Below are 22,369 nucleotides of genomic sequence, written 5' to 3'. Positions count from 1 at the left end.
TATAATCATATCTCAATCAAAAAATGCTACAATTCATTCATTTAGAAAATATTAAAAAAATTAAAAAAAATTAAAAAAATTTATAGAAAAAATAATTTTAAAATTTTAAAAATAAAAATATATAAATACCTAACAAATCTTACAACACCTATTAATAAATTAATAGATTAATATAATATGCATAATCAAACTGAATTAGACATGTGAAACATCAAAATAGCAGTTTATTTCATTTAACAGCAAACCAAACAAATTAGCGCGCCGCCGAGCTTATTTTTATACATTCATGGAGCTCGTTGGCTATTGAACTTGCATTATTCCTGGTTTTGAACACCAGGTCATTTATTTCCACAATAAAAAAAAATACCGACAAACTAATTAGCCAACAAATTACAGAAATTAAATTAATAATCTGAGTCACTGGACCATTATATTCTAATTCTTACGATTTGGCAACGTAGGGATGCTTTGTTCGTTCCTAAAGAAATTATCAGGATCAACCTTGGTCTTTATTTGAACCAACCTGTTGAAGTTATCCTTGAAATACTCTACTCCGTAAACTCTCCCTTCAGCGTAGCTGTTCTTACCATTGTGGTTAATTCCCAAGTCAAGATCCTTATAGTTGAAGAAAGCCTCTCTAGGGTTCTTGGAGACAAAAGGAGTCATGTACTTGTGAAGTATTCTTGTCAAGTTTATGTAGTGATCTGCTACCTCTTTCCCTGCCTGATTCCAATTTGCTTGGTATTGGACCTTCCATAGGTTCCCAGCTCGATGAGGGAAAGGAGTTGCTGTTGATGGAATCTCAGCCATTCTTCCACCATAGGGATTGAAATATAGTATTGTATCCACCAACTCAATCATCTTCTTCCAAATCCCTTCCAAACTCTCTTTGGTAATTGGATTCTTTACATAGTCAGATTTCCTTTTCAAGTAGTTCAGTGATTGTGGTTGTCTATCCAGCAAAATCTCAACTGGTTCTGTAATGTTGATGTTTGTCCAAAACAGCACCGAACGAAGCCAACTCGTTTCGATGCAGTCAGATTGTTTCAAACCCAATTGAGGGAACTTCTCATTCAAGAGAGAAACAAGGGTTTTGGAGTCACCAAGGAAGAGAGCTATGAAGGTAGCTCTTACAGTCTTTGTTCCATTTTGTGTACCGTTTACCACGTCAATGATAAGTCTAATGAAAAGGTCGTTGTTGATGGTTGGTGCAACATGCTGCCAGTTATAAACTATATCAGTGGCATTTTGCTCAAGGGTTCTCCGAACTTGGAAAACAGTGACTGTTTCAGGAACTTGAACTAGCTTTATTTTGTAGGCAAGGACCACACCAAAGCTAGCTCCTCCACCCCCTCTAATGGCCCAAAAGAGATCTTCACCCATTGATTTTCTATCAAGGAATCTACCTTGAACATCAACCATTTGTGCATCAATAACATTATCCACTGAGAGACCGTACTTTCTCATCATATTGCCATAGCCACCGCCACTTATATGGCCTCCTACCCCAACAGTGGGACAAACCCCTGCTGGGAAACCATGAGTTTTACTCTTCTCAGCAATTCTATAATAAACTTCACCAAGAGTTGCACCAGCTTGTACCCAAGCGGTTTCAGTGTCTATGTCAACCTCAATGGATCGGAGATTGAACATGTCAAGGATGAAGAATGGGACCTCAGCCACGTAAGACACACCCTCGTAATCATGGCCTCCACTACGGATTTTCATTTGCAAATTGTGCTTTTGAGCACAAATAATGGCTGCTTGTACATGAGATACATGCAATGCAGTGATTATAAGGAATGGTTTCCGGGTTGTGGAGGTGTTGAAACGAAGGTTTCTGATGTAGGCTTGCAAGACTGAAGAGAATGAGGTATTGGTTGGTGTGAAAATTGCTGAAGTTATGGGGTGAGAGGGCTCTGAATGGTTTACAAGGCAATGAACAAAAGTGTTGTGAGCTGAATTTGCAGCTGAAGCTGACCATGCAAGAGAAAGCAACACAACAATGGGAAATAATGATAGTTGTATTCTATGAGGAGAAATGACTCCCATTTTTGCTTATTTTAACGATGATCGTGTTTGTATAACGAAGAAAAAAGGATTTTTAGTGAGTCTATTGGGCTTCATATGTGTTGGGTTTTATAAGGATCGATCCCTTAGAAGCAGAAATGTCAAAGATAAATGAGAAGATGGTTTAGGTTACCTCCCAAATTGACCAAGTAATTTCCAGATCGAGAAACAACTAAAATAGATAACGTAACCCAATCATTCTTTGACCTTGCAAAGCATGATTGTGCACATTTTTTATTTCTGAAATATCCCTTGCAAGATCAAAGACTTCACAATTTACGCATATAATTAATTATAATACAATTAGTTGCTATCTGTTCGTGGAGTCGACTATTGGAGCTGTGATTTCAGGTGGAGAATCCAAGCAGAATATGTTGACTCAATGCCAGTTTCACTTTTACATTATAACCGAAAAGGAAAAGTTCCACGTACTCTTATATTATTTTGGTTATCTGTGGGCAAAGATTGGTAATTTGTGCCAACATCTTCAATTCTTTTGTTTATACCTGTTGATCTTCCATGTGCCCTAATTTGTGTATTTAAAGTGAATACCATGAAAGTGAGCATTTCCTTTTTAGTTTTCACATTTTTACGGGGATTTTTCTTCTTAATTTAGGTTGCAACATCACAAGATGTCGTCTTCCGGGTCCACTAGTTATTCAGTTAATAATTTAATGAGAATCAAGATCACCTTGTTTAATTATTATAGGAAGAAAACTTGATTTCAGCAATTAAAATTATAGAGATCAAAAGTTGTGCATTTATGAGTTTAGGAACTTAAAAATATAATTAAGATTGTTAAGTTTTCACTTTTAGATATAGGAAGGTTTTTAAGAGTCACTTCCTTATTAAATCATGTTTATTCTATTATCATAAGGCAAGGCAGGTATCTCATTTTATTTAAATTTATATTTTTTAATTCGTTCTTTTAGACTTAGTTAACCTTAATATTTAAGTTTGATTTACAATTTTATTTCTGAATCATGACACACTATATCAAAATGAAGAGATATAAATGTTTGAGTTTAGTAAATTTCAAGCTCGCGTGAATTTTAAACTAAATTTAAAGTTTTGGCAATATATTCATATTAAATTAATTTTAACCGTCCATATTATATATATATATATATATATATATATATTTAATGTTGGGTGAAACAAAATGGATAAAGTGATGTGATATGCAGAATGACAAGGTATTCCTAATTATTTTAATATTATGATAGAATAAAAAATTATTTTATTATTTGATAAATGAATAAATGAAAAAAAATAGTAAATTTATTGTATTTTGTACATCCAAACTAAAGAAGAAAACATAAAATATTTAATAAAATAAATAAGGAAAATTTTAATCTAGTATATATGTGTATCACTAAAATAAAGAGTATTTACAAACATTTTTAGTTGAAAAATAATGAGTTCATTGGAAAGGACACTAGATTTGATTATCACATATTATATCTTTAGACAGGGGAGAGAAATTTTTTATTGTGACTAGGCTCTAGAGAATATTGATACCATAGGCAACTAAAAAGACCGAAGCTTGTGTGAATATGTCAAGGTTTCACTAATAGTTCAAAATTTGTGGATAAGAGTGAACAAAAAACGTTGGATTAGGTTATGATGTTTAACTCTAATTCATTATAAAATTTTGATTAAATTAATTTTTAGATCATAATCTATCCCTAAATCAACCAGAAAAAATTCAAGATCAACTTGAATAAATTCAATCGATCTATGAATTCAACTAAAACTAAGTCTATTTTAAATGGTTAACTTGAAATATAAGTAACATAAGTTCTCACTCCTTATTAATGTAATTAAAATTTTAAAAGTATTTTTTATATACATAATGATATTATATAAATTAAATAGTTGTTACTTATGATTTCAAGAAAAAAAAATTGACATTATATTAGTATAAAAAATATAAATAAAAAAGCTAATAAACTAGTATTTTATGATGAAACAGTACAACTTAAAATACATCTAAATGATATAAAATGAATAAGACAAATTATATTTGACATTAACCTATTCTTAAATCTTGATCAAATCAATTATTTTAGATTCAATCTATCTTTAAACTCAAATGAACTCAATAATTTATTAGTTAAATTTAATAAGTAACGAACAACTAAATTGTATCGGAGTTTAATTTGCATATCCCTGCTTATGTATGCATATCTCATAAGAAAATCATTGAAGAACAAAGTCCTTTATTATAGAGTTTAAAATAAGTATTTCTCAAGCAAATTTAAGATCGTCCATATTTGTCAAGGAGAACAATTTTTTGAATTCACCTTCCAAAATATGTGTTTAAACTTAACGTGAATGGTAGCTCTAATGACAACCCAAGACTTGCAGTACATGAATATTCATAATCTCTTATGTGAATCGAACTCATTTTTTGCTTTCTAACTCATTATTTAAGATATTTCATTTCATCTTTATGTTACTGTTATAAATAAGATTTAGAAGCTTAAGCTTTAAGAATAAAACATCACATTTAGTCACACTCTTCATGAAATAAATGATTGCATAAATATGTTAGTAAAGATAGGGTCGGTCTCAAATATGACTATGGTAATCTAGAATTACAATCTTCAACAGTTACATATTCCATATTATTAACTAATACCATAGATGTCATCTATTTTAGATCTTAAATGTGTTTGTTATTTTTGTACTTAATAAAAAAATCACCCATATTGCAAAAAAAAAAATCAACTTAAAAAAACATATTAAAAATGAATATTTGTCAAACACAATTACTTATACGCAATCCAAGAAACTTCATTTTGATTAAATACGGAATCATTCCCCTGCGTATCAACCTGAGAAACCATTATCACATGCTTTTAAAGGATGATAAAATAATACTCGTGATCCTCTTCCGTTAATAAAGGAACAACACCGAATTAAACCACGTGCGTAAAATACTTTACACACATATAATATACTGCATGAGGAAAATATAAAATTAGTCTTTCAAACGGATTCTTTTACCTGCTTATTGATCTTTTTAGACTATTGTTAAATTTAATTGGTAGGAGCGGTATAATGGGTATCAAGTATGCAAAAAATAATTGAAATTTTAACTCCAAATTACGCAACATTGCTTTCATGTTAAAATAAAACAAAAATTTGAAAACTTACACTAATTTTGTTTTAATTATTATCCTTTATCTAATTTAAAAAATGAGGAAAAAAAATTATAACCCGGACAAGTTGGCTAATGGCTAGGCCCTTCATTTAATTACTGCTATTGTTTAAGTCAGTTTTTTGCTTTAATAGAGAAAAAGATTTAATGTACTGATATTGTCCCCCTTTACCCTCTATCCTCTTTCTTATTAATATAACTATATCTTTTTTGCTGTAAAAAAATAAAATAAAATAAAAGCATATCGTTTGGAAATATAAAATATATTGGACAAAGCAAACGTGTTAACCGATTAAAAACTCCTAGCCCATCCCGCTAGGACAAATCATGTTGCTACCCAGAATTATATGATATCATTTTGATGATTATATGCATGTAATTAAAGATAAATGGAACTTTTATAAGTGTATTATTTTATAGTCAATGTTAATTTTTTTTAAAAACAGTATGTTAAACCATATAGTTAATTGATGGAATATTAAATATTTGTTAGATTATAAGAAAATTTATCTATTTACGATGAATTTTCAATCTAACATTTGTGTCAATGTCAATAAAAACTTATTAAGTAGAATAAGTTAAATAAGACATACGAACTCCTTATATTATACAATATTGTTCATTTTTAAATAGGAGGAGTTTTTCATTGTATTTTTTTTTGTGATACATTATTTTATCTTATTCAACATATGAGTGTGTATATTAAATTATCAAATTATTAATTTTAAACTGTTTGTGTTAAAAATGTTATGTTAATTTTTTTTACTTTTCTTTTAAATCTCAGATCTTAATTATTTTTTTGGAAATTTTTTCAATGTTTGCTTTTTTACTCTCTAAATTCAACTATTTATACTTTTATATTTAAATATAAAAAAAATACCCAAACGATTCATACTTAAGTGTGAGTTCAGAGTTTTTAGATTCATTTTTAAACCTAATAAATTGAGCATTGCGGCTAGCAAGCAAATAGCAATACAAAAATCAGCATGTAACCATGCCTTTTAAAGCATTTTGACAGGAGTTTCATTCTTGAGACTGAATGGAATATTACTGAAAGAATTAGAGTGTTTGATTTTATGATAGAAATGATGAGAATTGATTTTTCTTTTAATTAGTTAGATTTGATTTTGGAATCGTCATGTTATTGATGTAAAAGTATATTTACTAATTTTAATGATAACTAATCTTTATTCAAGAATTTAATTGATCATTTTTAGTGAGATTTTTCTTTTATTATTTTTTTTTTTTTCACAAAGTTCAAACTCAAGTTTTTTTTTTATATATATAAATCAAGTTTAGTCCAACTCAAATTAAAAATATGTTAACAGTTAAACTTAATTTTGTCGATAGATATTTGTTCGTCAAAATTGTTCACTATTGACGAATTTTGTCCATAGTAATATCAACATTTCTAATAGAGAGAGATACCATTTTTTTTTAGAGAATAGTTTCCTTTTCTCTCTGTAGAACTTTTCAATAAGTTGTGGGAGGTAAGATATCATTACAGGAGGAGTGAGTTGCTTGTATGGTTAATCTTTTGTTCTGTACTTATGGATTTTAGCTCTATAATTGAATTTGCATCTTATCATATCTGGCTGAATTCTCTTCTATTGTGCTCTTTGAACTCCAATGTTAATTTAATTTAATTTGAATTCTTTTAATATTATTGAGTTGTTTTATTGCTATAATATTTGCATAAAGAATTGATCAATATCATTGCAGTGTTGTTAATTGATATGAAAGACTAATGATCATCAATTAACAAAATTATAAAACAAATGGAATAAGAGACTGTATGAACAAATTGGTTACAAAACAAATCTCTTTGCAACAAAACTTTTGTTTTATTAATTTTTTAATGCACAAAATTTCCATTCTTTAAATATTCGATTTATAATTAGAAGCATAACTATGTCCTTCTTATATCTTTCATCTCAAACTCAGTTATTAAGCAATTTATAGTTTTTTAAAGTTTTTCAGAATAAATCTGAATTATGATTACATTTTTGGCTCTTTTCATTAAAAAAAAATAGACAATTTGAGTTATTTTATATCCTCATTTTAATAAATATTGTCAAGACAACTGCATTTTAGTATTTGCCAAAAGTTGACTCTAAATAACATTTTTCACACTAATATAGTATTAACATCGACATCTAGATAACATTGACACTCAACAAAAAAAAATATAGTTATCACTGAAATATAAGCTAAACAATTATGTTCAACATTAGTGACCAACGCTAATAGTGTCATCAGCTAAAAATGACGCTAAATTAGAAACTTAAAAAAAAGGAGAAGGTTAATATTAGCATCTAACGAAAAAATAGGTTGATGCTAAGATGATAACTTTTTTTAAATTATTTATTTATTTATTTAACAATTGATTATTTAAACTATACTTGTATATTTAAATTAAAATAAAACATATAATATAAAATATATTATTATTAATAAGGTATCCATTTAAGCCAATAGGCCTATTATAGGTCGATAAGTTTAAACAAAATAAACTTTTAAACAAGAGTTTATTGATCAAGTCCGACCACACTTTTATGTATTTCAAATATTAAAGAAATAGGAGCCAAAAAAAAGATATTAAAGAATTACCTACACGAATAAAAAGATCGCGCAACACTTTTATTAATTAAAAGTCTATATAATTTGATTTGTTTATATGACCTTATTTATTAAATAAATTTTATGAATCATTTTATAAAGTCCATTTATTTATAAGAATTATACTTTAATATTTCGTTAAATATAATATATTAGTTTATTTAAATTAATATAAATAATATAATAACAAAAATATGTTAACTATTATTATATTAATTTGTATTATAACATCTTGAAATTATATATTTATTAGCTTATTTAGATTCGTGATGTATATAATAAAGACTTAAACTACTAAACTTATTTCATAGTTTTATTTTTAAAATGTCTTAATTCAAAGTTAACTCTAAATATTTAAAATCAAATATAATTTTTTAAAAGAAATCTAAACTGTGTCTTAATTAAAAATAAATCAAGGCTGAATTGAGTCAAATATAATTAAACAAAATACATAAACTATATTCCTTCAAAATAATTCGAACAAATAAGTTAAGATCAAGTCAACTAAATACATTATTATTTAAGAAAAATACTTGAGTTTACATTACGTATTTTTAGCAATATATAAAGATAAAATAAAATATAGTTTTAGATGGTTAAACGATTTTTTACTAGAGATATGGAAATAGCTAGTGTACGAAATGCACACCAAAAAAATGAAAGAAAAAGTAAATATTAGAAATATGTAGTTATTAAAATAGTTAAAAGAATGAGAGTCACACCTTCCAAATTACTAGTATATATTTTAACTTATAATATAAAAGTAAATATATACTTTCTTAATATTTTCAATACTCTCTCATAATGATTGAATATTTAATACATAACCTCAAGGATGGCTTAAATATATATATATATATATATATATATATATATATATATATATATATATATATATATATATATCGATTTTCAAATATCTAGAATGAGTTGCATACAGGGCACTATCATATAAAGATAATACCGTTATTTCATGATGTGTTTAATTAAGTCAACTTTCGTAATTAATAACGATATATATATGGATACCTCCACCACAAAAGCCGGGACAAATAACAAAGTTTCATTGAACTTAATAGCCTCTGACCAATTCTAATATGTACCACATTATAAGTCTGCAAACTCACATAAAAATTCAATACTTCAAAGTTGATTTGTGTTGCGTAATGAATGGATAATGGCCGAGAAAAGTGTTTTGACCACGAAAATTGAAGCATTTTCAGAAATTCCACCAGCTGATTTGAATAAAAATAAATAAATAAATTTGATGATCGACTCAGATGATGATTAGTCCCATTTTCAGGATTTTCGTGTTTGTAGTAAGAAGTTGTGAAATCCACGAGGTGTTTAAAATAATCAATTGATGAAATCAGAACTTAGCCAAAATTAATTAATTGTCAAATGTTGTTGTGAAGATCATTAGAGTTTCAATTGAGGCCAAGGGTCAATTGGTGAGTGCTGAAATCAATGTGAAGATGAAGATTCTCCAAACCTTAGACGGCGTTTGGCAAGTCTTAAATTCAAGGAGAAGGAGGATCTGACCAAGTTGATTTCACAACGTGCACATATTGACGAGTAATGGGCCCACTGGGCCATGGTGCTTTTTGGGCCATATGGCAGATGTTGGCTGCCTAAACATGGACCGTATTCATATTTTGAGTTTTGCCGAAACGATAAACAATGTCCCGTTATGAATGAGTCATTAACCTCATCTCTCAAAATATCTTCTTCTTTCATATTCTTAAGTGGGACTTATACTAATACATTACTTTTTTTTTATTCTTTTTAATTTAAATATTTTTATAAACATAGTTCAGCATCTCTCTTTCAATTCTTAAATGAGTCCCATAAAAACATCATATTTTTATATATTATCAATAATTTATTTATTAATTTAATTATTTTATCAAGTTATAAATAAAGAGATTTTTTATTCTATTATTTTACGAAATACTTTTTCGTGATACAAAATAAAAATAATAATAAATATAAAATCAACTAAATTATGTAATTATGATAATATAAAAATTACAAAAAAAATATATGATTAAAATAATAACTAATTTTTGCAAACTATTATGTACAAAATATTCTCAAATATCCTCCATAATAAGGTCGGCTTGAAGTTGATGATGACGTTGTCTATCATGCAGAAATGTTATCCTTTATAGATATGATACAAGATTTGGATGAGAACCATTAAGCATGTTGATTATTGAGACATCATTTTTGAAATGCTCATAAGAATAATAAAATTTACCATCATATGTGTATCGTTCATTTTCAACAATCATGTTGTGTAATATGATGCATGCATATAATATATGTCTAATTGTATCCATGTGCCAAGCATGCATACGGCCATGTCTAATTATAAGTCGTGATTGAAACACTCCAAATGCATGCTCCACGTCCTTTCTTACTACTTCTTGATGTTGGGCAAACAATTTTCTTTAATTTTCTTGTGACATTGAGATATAGTCTTAACCAACGTAATTCATTATGGGTTCTATTCACATGGGGTACTATTCACCATATATTGTACCCTTTGGGTTTATCCCTCCAAAACCTCATTAAACACGAGAGATTTATTGAGCACATTGATATCGCTATTTAAACCTACAACTCCAAAAAAAGGCATATCATATCCATAAGTCTTGTGATTCCATTGCTTCAAACATGATTGTGGGTTTTTCATGATCACCATGACAATATTGACCTTTCCATGCCACAGTACAATTTTTTCATTCCTAATACATGCAATCTATACTACCTAACGTATCTGGAAAGCCACGTCTCTCTCCTATTTGAAATAAGTGTTGAATGTTATTATTGTTATGTCTTCTTAAGTATTCTTCTCCAAAGATCTAACAAACATCATGGACAAACTTACTTAAGCATTCCATTGCAATGCTTTCTCCAATTTGCACATAATCGCCAATACTATCAACAGGTGATCCATATGCTATTATACGAATAACAACAATGGATTTTTGCAATAAAGAAAGACCCTTTTCTCCCAATTGCATCAATTTTCATTTGAAAATACTCATCATGATTGCTCAGGGTTTGTACAGTGCGAAGGAACACATCCCTTCGCTTTTGAAATTATCGTCAAATTTTTCTTTTGTGTATATTGGATTATTGGAGAAGTAGTCATTGAACAACTAAGCATGTCCTTCTTCATGACTCCTTTTAATATGAATTTGTCTCCGCCTACATGTAGTTGTTTGTTGTCTCTCCATTACCATCCTTATGTAAAGTTCTTTAATGATTTCATCCTCAACATCCTCTTCGTAAGATGAATTGTTGGATCCCATTTGAAAGAACACTGTAAAATCTCAATGTTAAGAGAATTAATGCATAAAATGATACTTGTTTGCACAATTGAAAGGTGTGAAAAATCTTCTTATATAAAGATAGACTTGTTTGAGTAACGGTTAGTTCCAATAGCTAATTTCCAACAACTAGTTTGACCAATGACTACTTTAATAATGAGAAATTTTAAACATTGACAAAAATATACATTAATAATAAAAAAAAAAGTTTTAAACATAAATAACAACATTACATTAATAACTTAAAAATATATTACATTAATAAAAACATATTTTAGACATAGATAATACTATTACATTAACTAACACTTATTTTAACTAAAATTTTCACTCAATTCCATAGTTTTCTTTTATTTTCTTACACAACATTTCATGATATCTAATTGTGAAGGTATCATACCAGTTGTATCCTTAAAGATAATTTCATGCTCAAGTTTAGCTTTTTCTCTTTTAACTTGTTGCATTCATACTTAACACGTGTTAATTCTTCTATTGCATTAAGGTCAATTGTTTCCTTTTGAGATTGATTTTTCCTTTCTCTTTGTCATTTTTGTCTCCATTGGACAAACCATAGAAGATGAAGTTGGATTGTATTCATCATTTGGTGGTGTTTCTAGATTAGAAAATGACAAGTATGCACTCAATATGGAAATCTTTGCTCTCTTACTAGATTCTTCGCATGATGCATTTGACCATTTTGATTCATCTTTCAACAACCGTCATGCATGTTCTAACCTTAATGAATCACCAACATCTTGAGAATAAATTTTATACACATCTTGCATGATACCAATCTCATTGCTACCACATTTCTTTCTTTGAGAAGCTTGTTTGTAACATCTTGCAAATTTTTAAATAACTTTATTCACCTTTTGCCATCAACATTTTAGTTGTGTTATTTCCCTTGGTTACAAGTAACCATGATATTCATTGTAATTTTCTTTAATCCTTGACCAAAAGGAAGATTCTTTTTGGTTTACCCCCTCAATTGGACCCTTCAAAATATTTAACCATGATTGCATGTGAAGTTTATCTTCCTCTATGATGAATCATGATCTTTGTTGTTTACGAGTTGACTCTTATTTTACTTTTTCATTGAAGGTAACATTATCCAACCTAATTTGAGTTGAAAATAGTAGAATTTAAGATTTAGATGCAACCCAGATGGTGTTTTTATGTCTCTTTCACAAGATTGACCTTCACTAGTACTCATTAGTGCACAATCCATTATGGGGTTAATTGGTGGTGATTAAAATATAGGGTATCCATATGAAAATGGGAATGGAAATTGAAAATTATTTATATTTGTGTTATTTTATAGGTGTGGTAAATACGGAGAATTTTGAGAACTTAAATTAATAAGAAGTTGAAAATTTGACATGAAATTAAAATAGGAATTGAATTGGTTTTGATTTGGTTTTATTGAGTGAAAACAAATCAAAGAGATAATTGAAAATAGATAAAATTGGCTTAAGAAGAGATTTTAATAGACAAAGAGTGAAAGAGAAAAAGAAAAATTAGGAAGTTAATGAGTAAAAATATACAATGAGTTCTATTTTTACAAATATTGATATCTAAAATTATATTAAAAAATTAATTTTATAACATTCAAATAATTATATAATGTTATAAAGTATCCTTCAAAAACAAGTTTTAAAAAATATATTATAATATTAATTTTTAACTAAAAAAAATTCGGAAGCAGCAGTACTTCCAAAAGCTCTCAATTCTTACATAATCTTACCTAAAATAATGTTATTGAACATATATCATTACTCTTTATTTTTTTTTAACGAGAAATTTAGATGTTATAAAAATTGAATTATCAAACTGATATCTAAGCAATTATTTGAATGTTTAATGGTCAAATTAAAAAATCACTTATTAAATTAGATAGTCTAAGTAATGATTTGATGATTTAATGGTCACTTATTAAATTGATGGTCTAAGATTAAAATAATATTTATTCTCTTATTATTTATTCTTACTTCTATACATACATATAAAAATAAGAAACTATATAGATAGCTTCTAAAAATGTAAAAAGATAAAATAAAAATTAGAGAGCCTAATCTAGATGTTAAAACGTGAGATTCCCAATAAATGTATTGAAATTTAAACTTAATGAACTTTAAAAAGAAAATGACTAATTAAATCAAAATTGATATAGAAAAGTGAAGATGACTTTTTTTTTTACAGTAAAAGTGAATTTGACTTAATTTCAGAAATTGAATTATCAAACTAATGTCTAAGCAATTATTTGAATGTTTAATGGTCAAATTAAAAAATCACTTATTAAATTAGATAATCTAAGTAATGATTTGATGATTTAATGGTCACTTATTAAATTGATGGTCTAAGATTAAAATAATATTTATTCTCTTATTATTTATTCTTACTTCTATACATACATATAAAAATAAGAAACTATATAGATAGCTTCTAAAAATGTAAAAAGATAAAATAAAAATTAGAGAGCCTAATCTAGATGTTAAAACGTGAGATTCCCAATAAATGTATTGAAATTTAAACTTAATGAACTTTAAAAAGAAAATGACTAATTAAATCAAAATTGATATAGAAAAGTGAAGATGACTTTTTTTTTTTTACAGGAAAAGTGAATGTGAATTAATTTCAGAAATTGAATTATCAAACTGATGTCTAAGCAATTATTTGAATGTTTAATGGTCAAATTAAAAAATCACTTATTAAATTAGATAGTCTAAGTAATGATTTGATGATTTAATGGTCACTTATTAAATTGATGGTCTAAGATTAAAATAATATTTATTCTCTTATTATTTATTCTTACTTCTATACATACATATAAAAATAAGAAACTATATAGATAGCTTCTAAAAATGTAAAAAGATAAAATAAAAATTAGAGAGCCTAATCTAGATGTTAAAACGTGAGATTCCTAATAAATGTATTGAAATTTAAACTTAATGAACTTTAAAAAGAAAATGACTAATTAAATCAAAATTGATATAGAAAAGTGAAGATGACTTTTTTTTTTTTACAGGAAAAGTGAATTTGACTTAATTTCAGAAATTGAATTATCAAACTGATGTCTAAGCAATTATTTGAATGTTTAATGGTCAAATTAAAAAATCACTTATTAAATTAGATAGTCTAAGTAATGATTTGATGATTTAATGGTCACTTATTAAATTGATGGTCTAAGATTAAAATAATATTTATTCTCTTATTATTTATTCTTACTTCTATACATACATATAAAAATAAGAAACTATATAGATAGCTTCTAAAAATGTAAAAAGATAAAATAAAAATTAGAGAGTCTAATCTTGATGTTAAAACGTGAGATTCCCAATAAATGTATTGAAATTTAAACTTAATGAACTTTAAAAAGAAAATGACTAATTAAATCAAAATTGATATAGAAAAGTGAAGATGACTTTTTTTTTTACAGTAAAAGTGAATTTGACTTAATTTCGGAAATTGAATTATCAAACTAATGTCTAAGCAATTATTTGAATGTTTAATGGTCAAATTAAAAAATCACTTATTAAATTAGATAATCTAAGTAATGATTTGATGATTTAATGGTCACTTATTAAATTGATGGTCTAAGATTAAAATAATATTTATTCTCTTATTATTTATTCTTACTTCTATACATACATATAAAAATAAGAAACTATATAGATAGCTTCTAAAAATGTAAAAAGATAAAATAAAAATTAGAGAGCCTAATCTAGATGTTAAAACGTGAGATTCCCAATAAATGTATTGAAATTTAAACTTAATGAACTTTAAAAAGAAAATGACTAATTAAATCAAAATTGATATAGAAAAGTGAAAATGACTTTTTTTTTTTTACAGGAAAAGTGAATTTGACTTAATTTCAGAAATTGAATTATCAAACTGATGTCTAAGCAATTATTTGAATGTTTAATGGTCAAATTAAAAAATCACTTATTAAATTAGATAGTCTAAGTAATGATTTGATGATTTAATGGTCACTTATTAAATTGATGGTCTAAGATTAAAATAATATTTATTCTCTTATTATTTATTCTTACTTCTATACATACATATAAAAATAAGAAACTATATAGATAGCTTCTAAAAATGTAAAAAGATAAAATAAAAATTAGAGAGCCTAATCTAGATGTTAAAACGTGAGATTCCCAATAAATGTATTGAAATTTAAACTTAATGAACTTTAAAAAGAAAATGACTAATTAAATCAAAATTGATATAGAAAAGTGAAGATGACTTTTTTTTTTTTACAGGAAAAGTGAATTTGACTTAATTTCAGAAATTGAATTATCAAACTGATGTCTAAGCAATTATTTGAATGTTTAATGGTCAAATTAAAAAATCACTTATTAAATTAGATAGTCTAAGTAATGATTTGATGATTTAATGGTCACTTATTAAATTGATGGTCTAAGATTAAAATAATATTTATTCTCTTATTATTTATTCTTACTTCTATACATACATATAAAAATAAGAAACTATATAGATAGCTTCTAAAAATGTAAAAAGATAAAATAAAAATTAGAGAGTCTAATCTTGATGTTAAAACGTGAGATTCCCAATAAATGTATTGAAATTTAAACTTAATGAACTTTAAAAAGAAAATGACTAATTAAATCAAAATTGATATAGAAAAGTGAAGATGACTTTTTTTTTTTACAGTAAAAGTGAATTTGACTTAATTTCAGAAATTGAATTATCAAACTAATGTCTAAGCAATTATTTGAATGTTTAATGGTCAAATTAAAAAATCACTTATTAAATTAGATAATCTAAGTAATGATGTGATGATTTAATGGTCACTTATTAAATTGATGGTCTAAGATTAAAATAATATTTATTCTCTTATTATTTATTCTTACTTCTATACATACATATAAAAATAAGAAACTATATAGATAGCTTCTAAAAATGTAAAAAGATAAAATAAAAATTAGAGAGCCTAATCTAGATGTTAAAACGTGAGATTCCCAATAAATGTATTGAAATTTAAACTTAATGAACTTTAAAAAGAAAATGACTAATTAAATCAAAATTGCTATAGAAAAGTGAAAATGACTTTTTTTTTTTACAGGAAAAGTGAATTTGACTTAATTTCAGAAATTGAATTATCAAACTGATGTCTAAGCAATTATTTGAATGTTTAATGGTCAAATTAAAAAATCACTTATTAAATTAGATAGTCTAAGTAATGATTTGATGATTTAATGGTCACTTATTAAATTGATGGTCTAAGATTAAAATAATATTTATTCTCTTATTATTTATTCTTACTTCTATACATACATATAAAAATAAGAAACTATATAGATAGCTTCTAAAAATGTAAAAAGATAAAATAAAAATTAGAGAGCCTAATCTAGATGTTAAAACGTGAGATTCCCAATAAATGTATTGAAATTTAAACTTAATGAACTTTAAAAAGAAAATGACTAATTAAATCAAAATTGATATAGAAAAGTGAAGATGACTTTTTTTTTTTACAGGAAAAGTGAATTTGACTTAATTTCAGAAATTGAATTATCAAACTGATGTCTAAGCAATTATTTGAATGTTTAATGGTCAAATTAAAAAATCACTTATTAAATTAGATAGTCTAAGTAATGATTTGATGATTTAATGGTCACTTATTAAATTGATGGTCTAAGATTAAAATAATATTTATTCTCTTATTATTTATTCTTACTTCTATACATACATATAAAAATAAGAAACTATATAGATAGCTTCTAAAAATGTAAAAAGATAAAATAAAAATTAGAGAGTCTAATCTTGATGTTAAAACGTGAGATTCCCAATAAATGTATTGAAATTTAAACTTAATGAACTTTAAAAAGAAAATGACTAATTAAATCAAAATTGATATAGAAAAGTGAAGATGACTTTTTTTTTTACAGTAAAAGTGAATTTGACTTAATTTCAGAAATTGAATTATCAAACTAATGTCTAAGCAATTATTTGGATGTTTAATGGTCAAATTAAAAAATCACTTATTAAATTAGATAATCTAAGTAATGATTTGATGATTTAATGGTCACTTATTAAATTGATGGTCTAAGATTAAAATAATATTTATTCTCTTATTATTTATTCTTTCTTCTATACATACATATAAAAATAAGAAACTATATAGATAGCTTCTAAAAATGTAAAAAGATAAAATAAAAATTAGAGAGCCTAATCTAGATGTTAAAACGTGAGATTCCCAATAAATGTATTGAAATTTAAACTTAATGAACTTTAAAAAGAAAATGACTAATTAAATCAAAATTGATATAGAAAAGTGAAAATGACTTTTTTTTTTTTACAGGAAAAGTGAATTTGACTTAATTTCAGAAATTGAATTATCAAACTGATGTGTAAGCAATTATTTGAATGTTTAATGGTCAAATTAAAAAATCACTTATTAAATTAGATAGTCTAAGTAATGATTTGATGATTTAATGGTCACTTATTAAATTGATGGTCTAAGATTAAAATAATATTTATTCTCTTATTATTTATTCTTACTTCTATACATACATATAAAAATAAGAAACTATATAGATAGCTTCTAAAAATGTAAAAAGATAAAATAAAAATTAGAGAGCCTAATCTAGATGTTAAAACGTGAGATTCCCAATAAATGTATTGAAATTTAAACTTAATGAACTTTAAAAAGAAAATGACTAATTAAATCAAAATTGATATAGAAAAGTGAAAATGACTTTTTTTTACAGGAAAAGTGAATTTGACTTAATTTCAGAAATTACCCCTTTTATTTAATGACAGGGCAAGATATTTTAAAAATAAATTAAATATACATAAACTAAACCAGTGTTTTGAAGATTAATCTGTCGATAAATTAAAGAATCAATACATTTTAAACTTTCGAAAGACTATGGTTGTTATTTTTTAAAAGAAAAACCAATGTACCAGGTTTAATATTATTTTTATTTCTCATGCTCATAGAAAATAGGAGATTAAGGAGATACTTACTCCAAAATAAATAGATTTTATTTAAAAAGCACAATGCAGAATTATAAGGTGACATTCTTAATAGAAAATTTAAGCAGTTCATAATGAAACGTATGAGAGAAAAATTACTGAATATCAAAATCAAAATTGGTTTAAAAAAGGTGAAATGACTTGACCTTTTGGAAAATAATGAGTAAATCTGAATGCTATTTAAAATTTAAAAACAAAAAAGCGCAAGCTTAAATGAAGCAGACGCAAACAAGGGTCCTCAAGGAATCCCAGAAGAAAATCATTGACATCAAGATAAGGAGATTAGATACATTATTGGCACGGAAAAAAAGAATGAACTTTCAATCAATTTCATTTCAGGGGAAAAAATGATATATAAAAATCAATCAATAACAATGAAAGAATAGCTCTGATTTTTCAGTCTTCACTCAAGTACTCACTCATGCACCTATCTTCAAACTATAACCAAAACACAATTTAACAAAAAATGAACTTAAGAATTGTATTCTCAGAAAGAGCTCTTGTTGGTCTTGTAACGGTACAGTACCCTCTTCTTTTTGTTTGAATTGTTCTCTATAGTGAGGACAACTTTCCCTGGTTCATTGTTCCTAAAAGTGTTCCTAACAGGCCCTTCTTGTGAACCCATTTTCTTCCCTTTTTGAACAATAATTGTGTAGGAACCCTCATCAGTGGGAACAAATTCCTCCTTGTAACTTACCTCCCAACCCAGAACAGTCAAATCCCAGCACAAAGAGTTTCCAACCTGTTCAGATAAAACATCTAAATTTAGTCCTACACTCTAAAGCACATCAATGAAGATGAATATAGTAATGAGTAATGACTAATGACAAAATTTAGATGCATGTTTTTTATATATTTCTAGTGTGGTTCTATGAACAAAATTAATGTTTCTTGATAATCTGCCTGATAAAAGATTTGTATTAAAGGTTGGCATAAAACTCTAATTGTGGTAGGAGAATAATACCAAAAACATCTAAATTGTTGCATTTAAATGTTGCCCTTAAAGTAATACATAAAAACATTAGTTGGTACCTCCAATGCAGGAATCTCAATGGTTGCAGTTGATCCGGCCTTGAGAATGAGTTCTGAAACAGCACCATCTTGGGAAGAGAACTCAGAATCATTTTCCCTCTTGAAACCACCATAGTTAACTGGGATCTCCTCAATTGGAATATACCTTTTTAATACAATAAAGTTATGACCATCAATGAGATGCTATTGAAATATCCAATGAACAGAAATGGTTAATTTAATGAATGGGATGGGAGAACATACTTGGTCAGGGTTTCAGTGACCTTGTTAGGACGAGCAACCACAAATTTGCTCTTTGTTCTTTGGGTCAAGAAGGGAGATAAAAGAGCATTGAGAGCATAATACCAGAAAGGAACATTGATGAAAATCTACAATGAAACACAAGCACATTTGTCAGATACTTTGATCATCAAAATAACATCACTTTACAATTACATAGCTAGCCAATTTAGTTCAAACAAACAATTCAAAAGGCAAAGAACTTACATTTTTGGCCACCAATTCTGGATAATTATCCTGCAACATTGCAACAGTTTGCTTTGTGGCAATTCTCAGCTCCTTCTTTGAAGGACCAGGGGAGTTCTTAAGGTCATTTATTTGAAGCAAAGAAGAGACACCACCTGGCTTCAAATTCAGCTTCTGAATACCCTTCTCCATCAACTGGCACCTCCATCTCAAGAACTCACTTCGCTTCTCCTCAGTCCCAAAAGCCTTCTGATAAAGCTCCTCACTCTCAAAAGCACCAAAGATGTTATAGGACACAGGGTGCCCCTCATGATCAACTCCACTCATGTAAGCAGCAGAGGCCAAATCAGAGCCAAAATCCTCATCTACAACAGAATCAATCTTTGACTCCTTCCTCCATCTCAAAGTCTTCTTCAACATCTCAAATGCATCATTCACTTTAAACTCCCTAGCCCTCAAAAACTTCAACAGAACCACATCAACACCTTCAGATCCTTCACTTGGCAAAAGGGGCACTCCCCAAAGACACACACCCTTCTTCTCCACTTCCTTCTCTTCACCCTCATTCTCTTCTGAAGCCTCCTTCTTTGGCTCTTCCTTCTCAAAAAGGGTGTTCCCCAATATAGCCTCCTCAAGCTTTGACTTGAGGTCACTCAAAGCCTTCTTCTCAAACTCCTTGAGATCAGAAAGGAAGTTGCTTTCCTCCTTGTAAGAAGAGCTTTTCTCAACCACCTTGGGTTTGGACTCATCCACAGATGATTCCTTTGGTTCCACATTTTCCTCTTTCTGGGGCTCAGCAACAGCAACAGCAACAGCAACAACCTCAGCCGTTTGGGTCTCCTCTTGAGCCATAACCTCAGCAGTCATGGTTATGGTTACAAACTGAAAACAAATACAAACACAAAATGATAACCTGATACAACAACACAAAACATAACAAACCCAGAAATTTATAGAAAGGATGCATTAAGAAAACATACCTAAGTAGTAACGAAGTAAAGTAGAGAAACTAAAAAGAGGTATACGTTATGTTGTGTTGTGTGTGGTCTATGTTTGGAAGGGTGATATATAATTTGAAAAGTGGTAAAAGGCAATTGGGCCCACCAACGGTCACATAAGTGGATCCAGGAGCCGTTGGGGATTCTTTTTCCCGAGAGTTTTGCTGCTCTGGAAGCCAGCAAATTCAGGCGTGATGCCATCAATTTGGGCCCACCATTACTAGAACTAACAATGCTTCCAGGGACACCACCAATCGCAATTATAAATTTAGACTTTATTTTCTTCTTCAATAAAAAGATTTTTCTACAATTTAATTTATCTGAGTTTATTTCAAATATACAAGAAAATGAGTCTAATGACACATTCTCCGGTTGGTGGACCTTTACATGTGTAAGAAGTTCATATATATGGCTAACCAATTAAAATACATGTAAAATATAATTCTTAAAGTAATTATTTGAAACAATTTATTGTTGATGTTACCATATAAAAAAAACTTTAATTTGACTTATATTCTAATTCAATTATTTCTTAAAGTGTTTCAACAGAAGAGTTTAACAATGTGACAGGAAAGGGGGTTAATTTTTTATTTAATGTATAAATTTTTTTCTAAAGAAAGAATGGGTCAATCTAGTGGTGAGAAATTGTAATAGTTGCATAAAGTATAAAATTTATTCTTATATATATATATATATATATATAAAAATAAATCCTTGTTTAAAATTTAAAAATGAATGAAATGTGTAATCATGATTATCATGTAACGTTTCAATATTTTATTTATTTATTTTTATAAACTTTTATAATTCAATTAATTGAGAATTAAAAAAGTAACACGTTTTAACTTTTTCTTTCTTTTTTACCATTTAAACATACTCAGTTCCTTCTTTAAGGATGATTAATTATATAACGTGAAACACACTTTTTTTTTTGTTCGTTCTTGGAGTATCCACCGCTGATAGCGGTGACTAATCTCCTCGCTACGTTGGAGGCACCTCAAAGGGTGAGATAGCTGACCCCAAGATTTAACGCAGCTGCATACACAAGACAGGATTCGAACCCCTGACCTTGCTTAAGGGTGGATCAACCCTTACCGCTGAACCACACGCTTGGGGTTGGATTAGTTTTTAATTTATGATAAATTTCCAATTTTAAAACAAATTTTTTTTTTACGTTAAGACTCTTTCAAATTAAAAATATTGAACATTATGAGACCTATCAATACGTACAAAATAGTTAAAGAAGGAATTTCTAAAATAAGGTGTAAAAGTTATTTTAAATTATTCTCTAACTAGTGCTAGTGTTTTTTACAATCTATTCAAATTGACTGGCCGCAATCAAAAGAACCAATCCTTGACTTCATGGGTGATTTACAAGAGATATAAAATGCTTTCATTCCCTGTGATAACACACAAATACAAGTAATAATATGTTTGTGTCTACACAAGAGATATAAATGCATTGGTGCTTCATTGTTGCTTAAATTTGTAGTTGGTTAATACTTTATTTATTTTTAAGATTTAATTTAGTTTTATTATTTTTAAAAGGTTTGATTTACTTTTTTAATTTTTAAAATATGTTTAATATTTTCTTTCTATTCAAATTGATATTAATGATGTTAATGAAATAAAATGAAAGGAAAATGTTGCAAATTTTTTTAAAAATAAATAGTTAAATTGAA

General features: G+C 27.3%; 2 protein-coding genes across 2 annotated transcripts; both read right to left on the bottom strand.

Annotated features, from left to right (window-relative positions):
* Window positions 1-204: 204 nt before the first annotated feature.
* LOC109811486 (berberine bridge enzyme-like 8) lies at window positions 205-2,125 on the bottom strand. The gene has a single exon (XM_020375243.3). The coding sequence runs from the start codon at window positions 2,050-2,052 to the stop codon at window positions 436-438; it is 1,617 nt and encodes a 538-aa protein (XP_020230832.2). The 5' UTR covers window positions 2,053-2,125; the 3' UTR covers window positions 205-435.
* A 16,375-nt stretch (window positions 2,126-18,500) lies between these two features.
* On the bottom strand, window positions 18,501-20,773 carry LOC109811445 (Sec14p-like phosphatidylinositol transfer family protein). The gene is made up of 5 exons (XM_020375202.2): window positions 20,670-20,773; window positions 19,711-20,571; window positions 19,468-19,592; window positions 19,225-19,369; window positions 18,501-18,934 (listed from the first exon to the last, which is right to left on the bottom strand). Exons 2-5 carry the CDS (start codon window positions 20,554-20,556, stop codon window positions 18,680-18,682), a joined length of 1,371 nt encoding a protein of 456 aa, XP_020230791.1. The 5' UTR covers window positions 20,557-20,571; window positions 20,670-20,773; the 3' UTR covers window positions 18,501-18,679.
* Between the last annotated feature and the right edge of the window lie 1,596 nt (window positions 20,774-22,369).

Source organism: Cajanus cajan, chromosome 1 (genome assembly GCF_000230855.2).
Source record: "Cajanus cajan strain Asha chromosome 1, NIPB_CcT2T_4, whole genome shotgun sequence".
NCBI classification, from domain to species: domain Eukaryota; kingdom Viridiplantae; phylum Streptophyta; class Magnoliopsida; order Fabales; family Fabaceae; genus Cajanus; species Cajanus cajan.
This window is presented reverse-complemented; position numbering and strand designations above follow the sequence as displayed.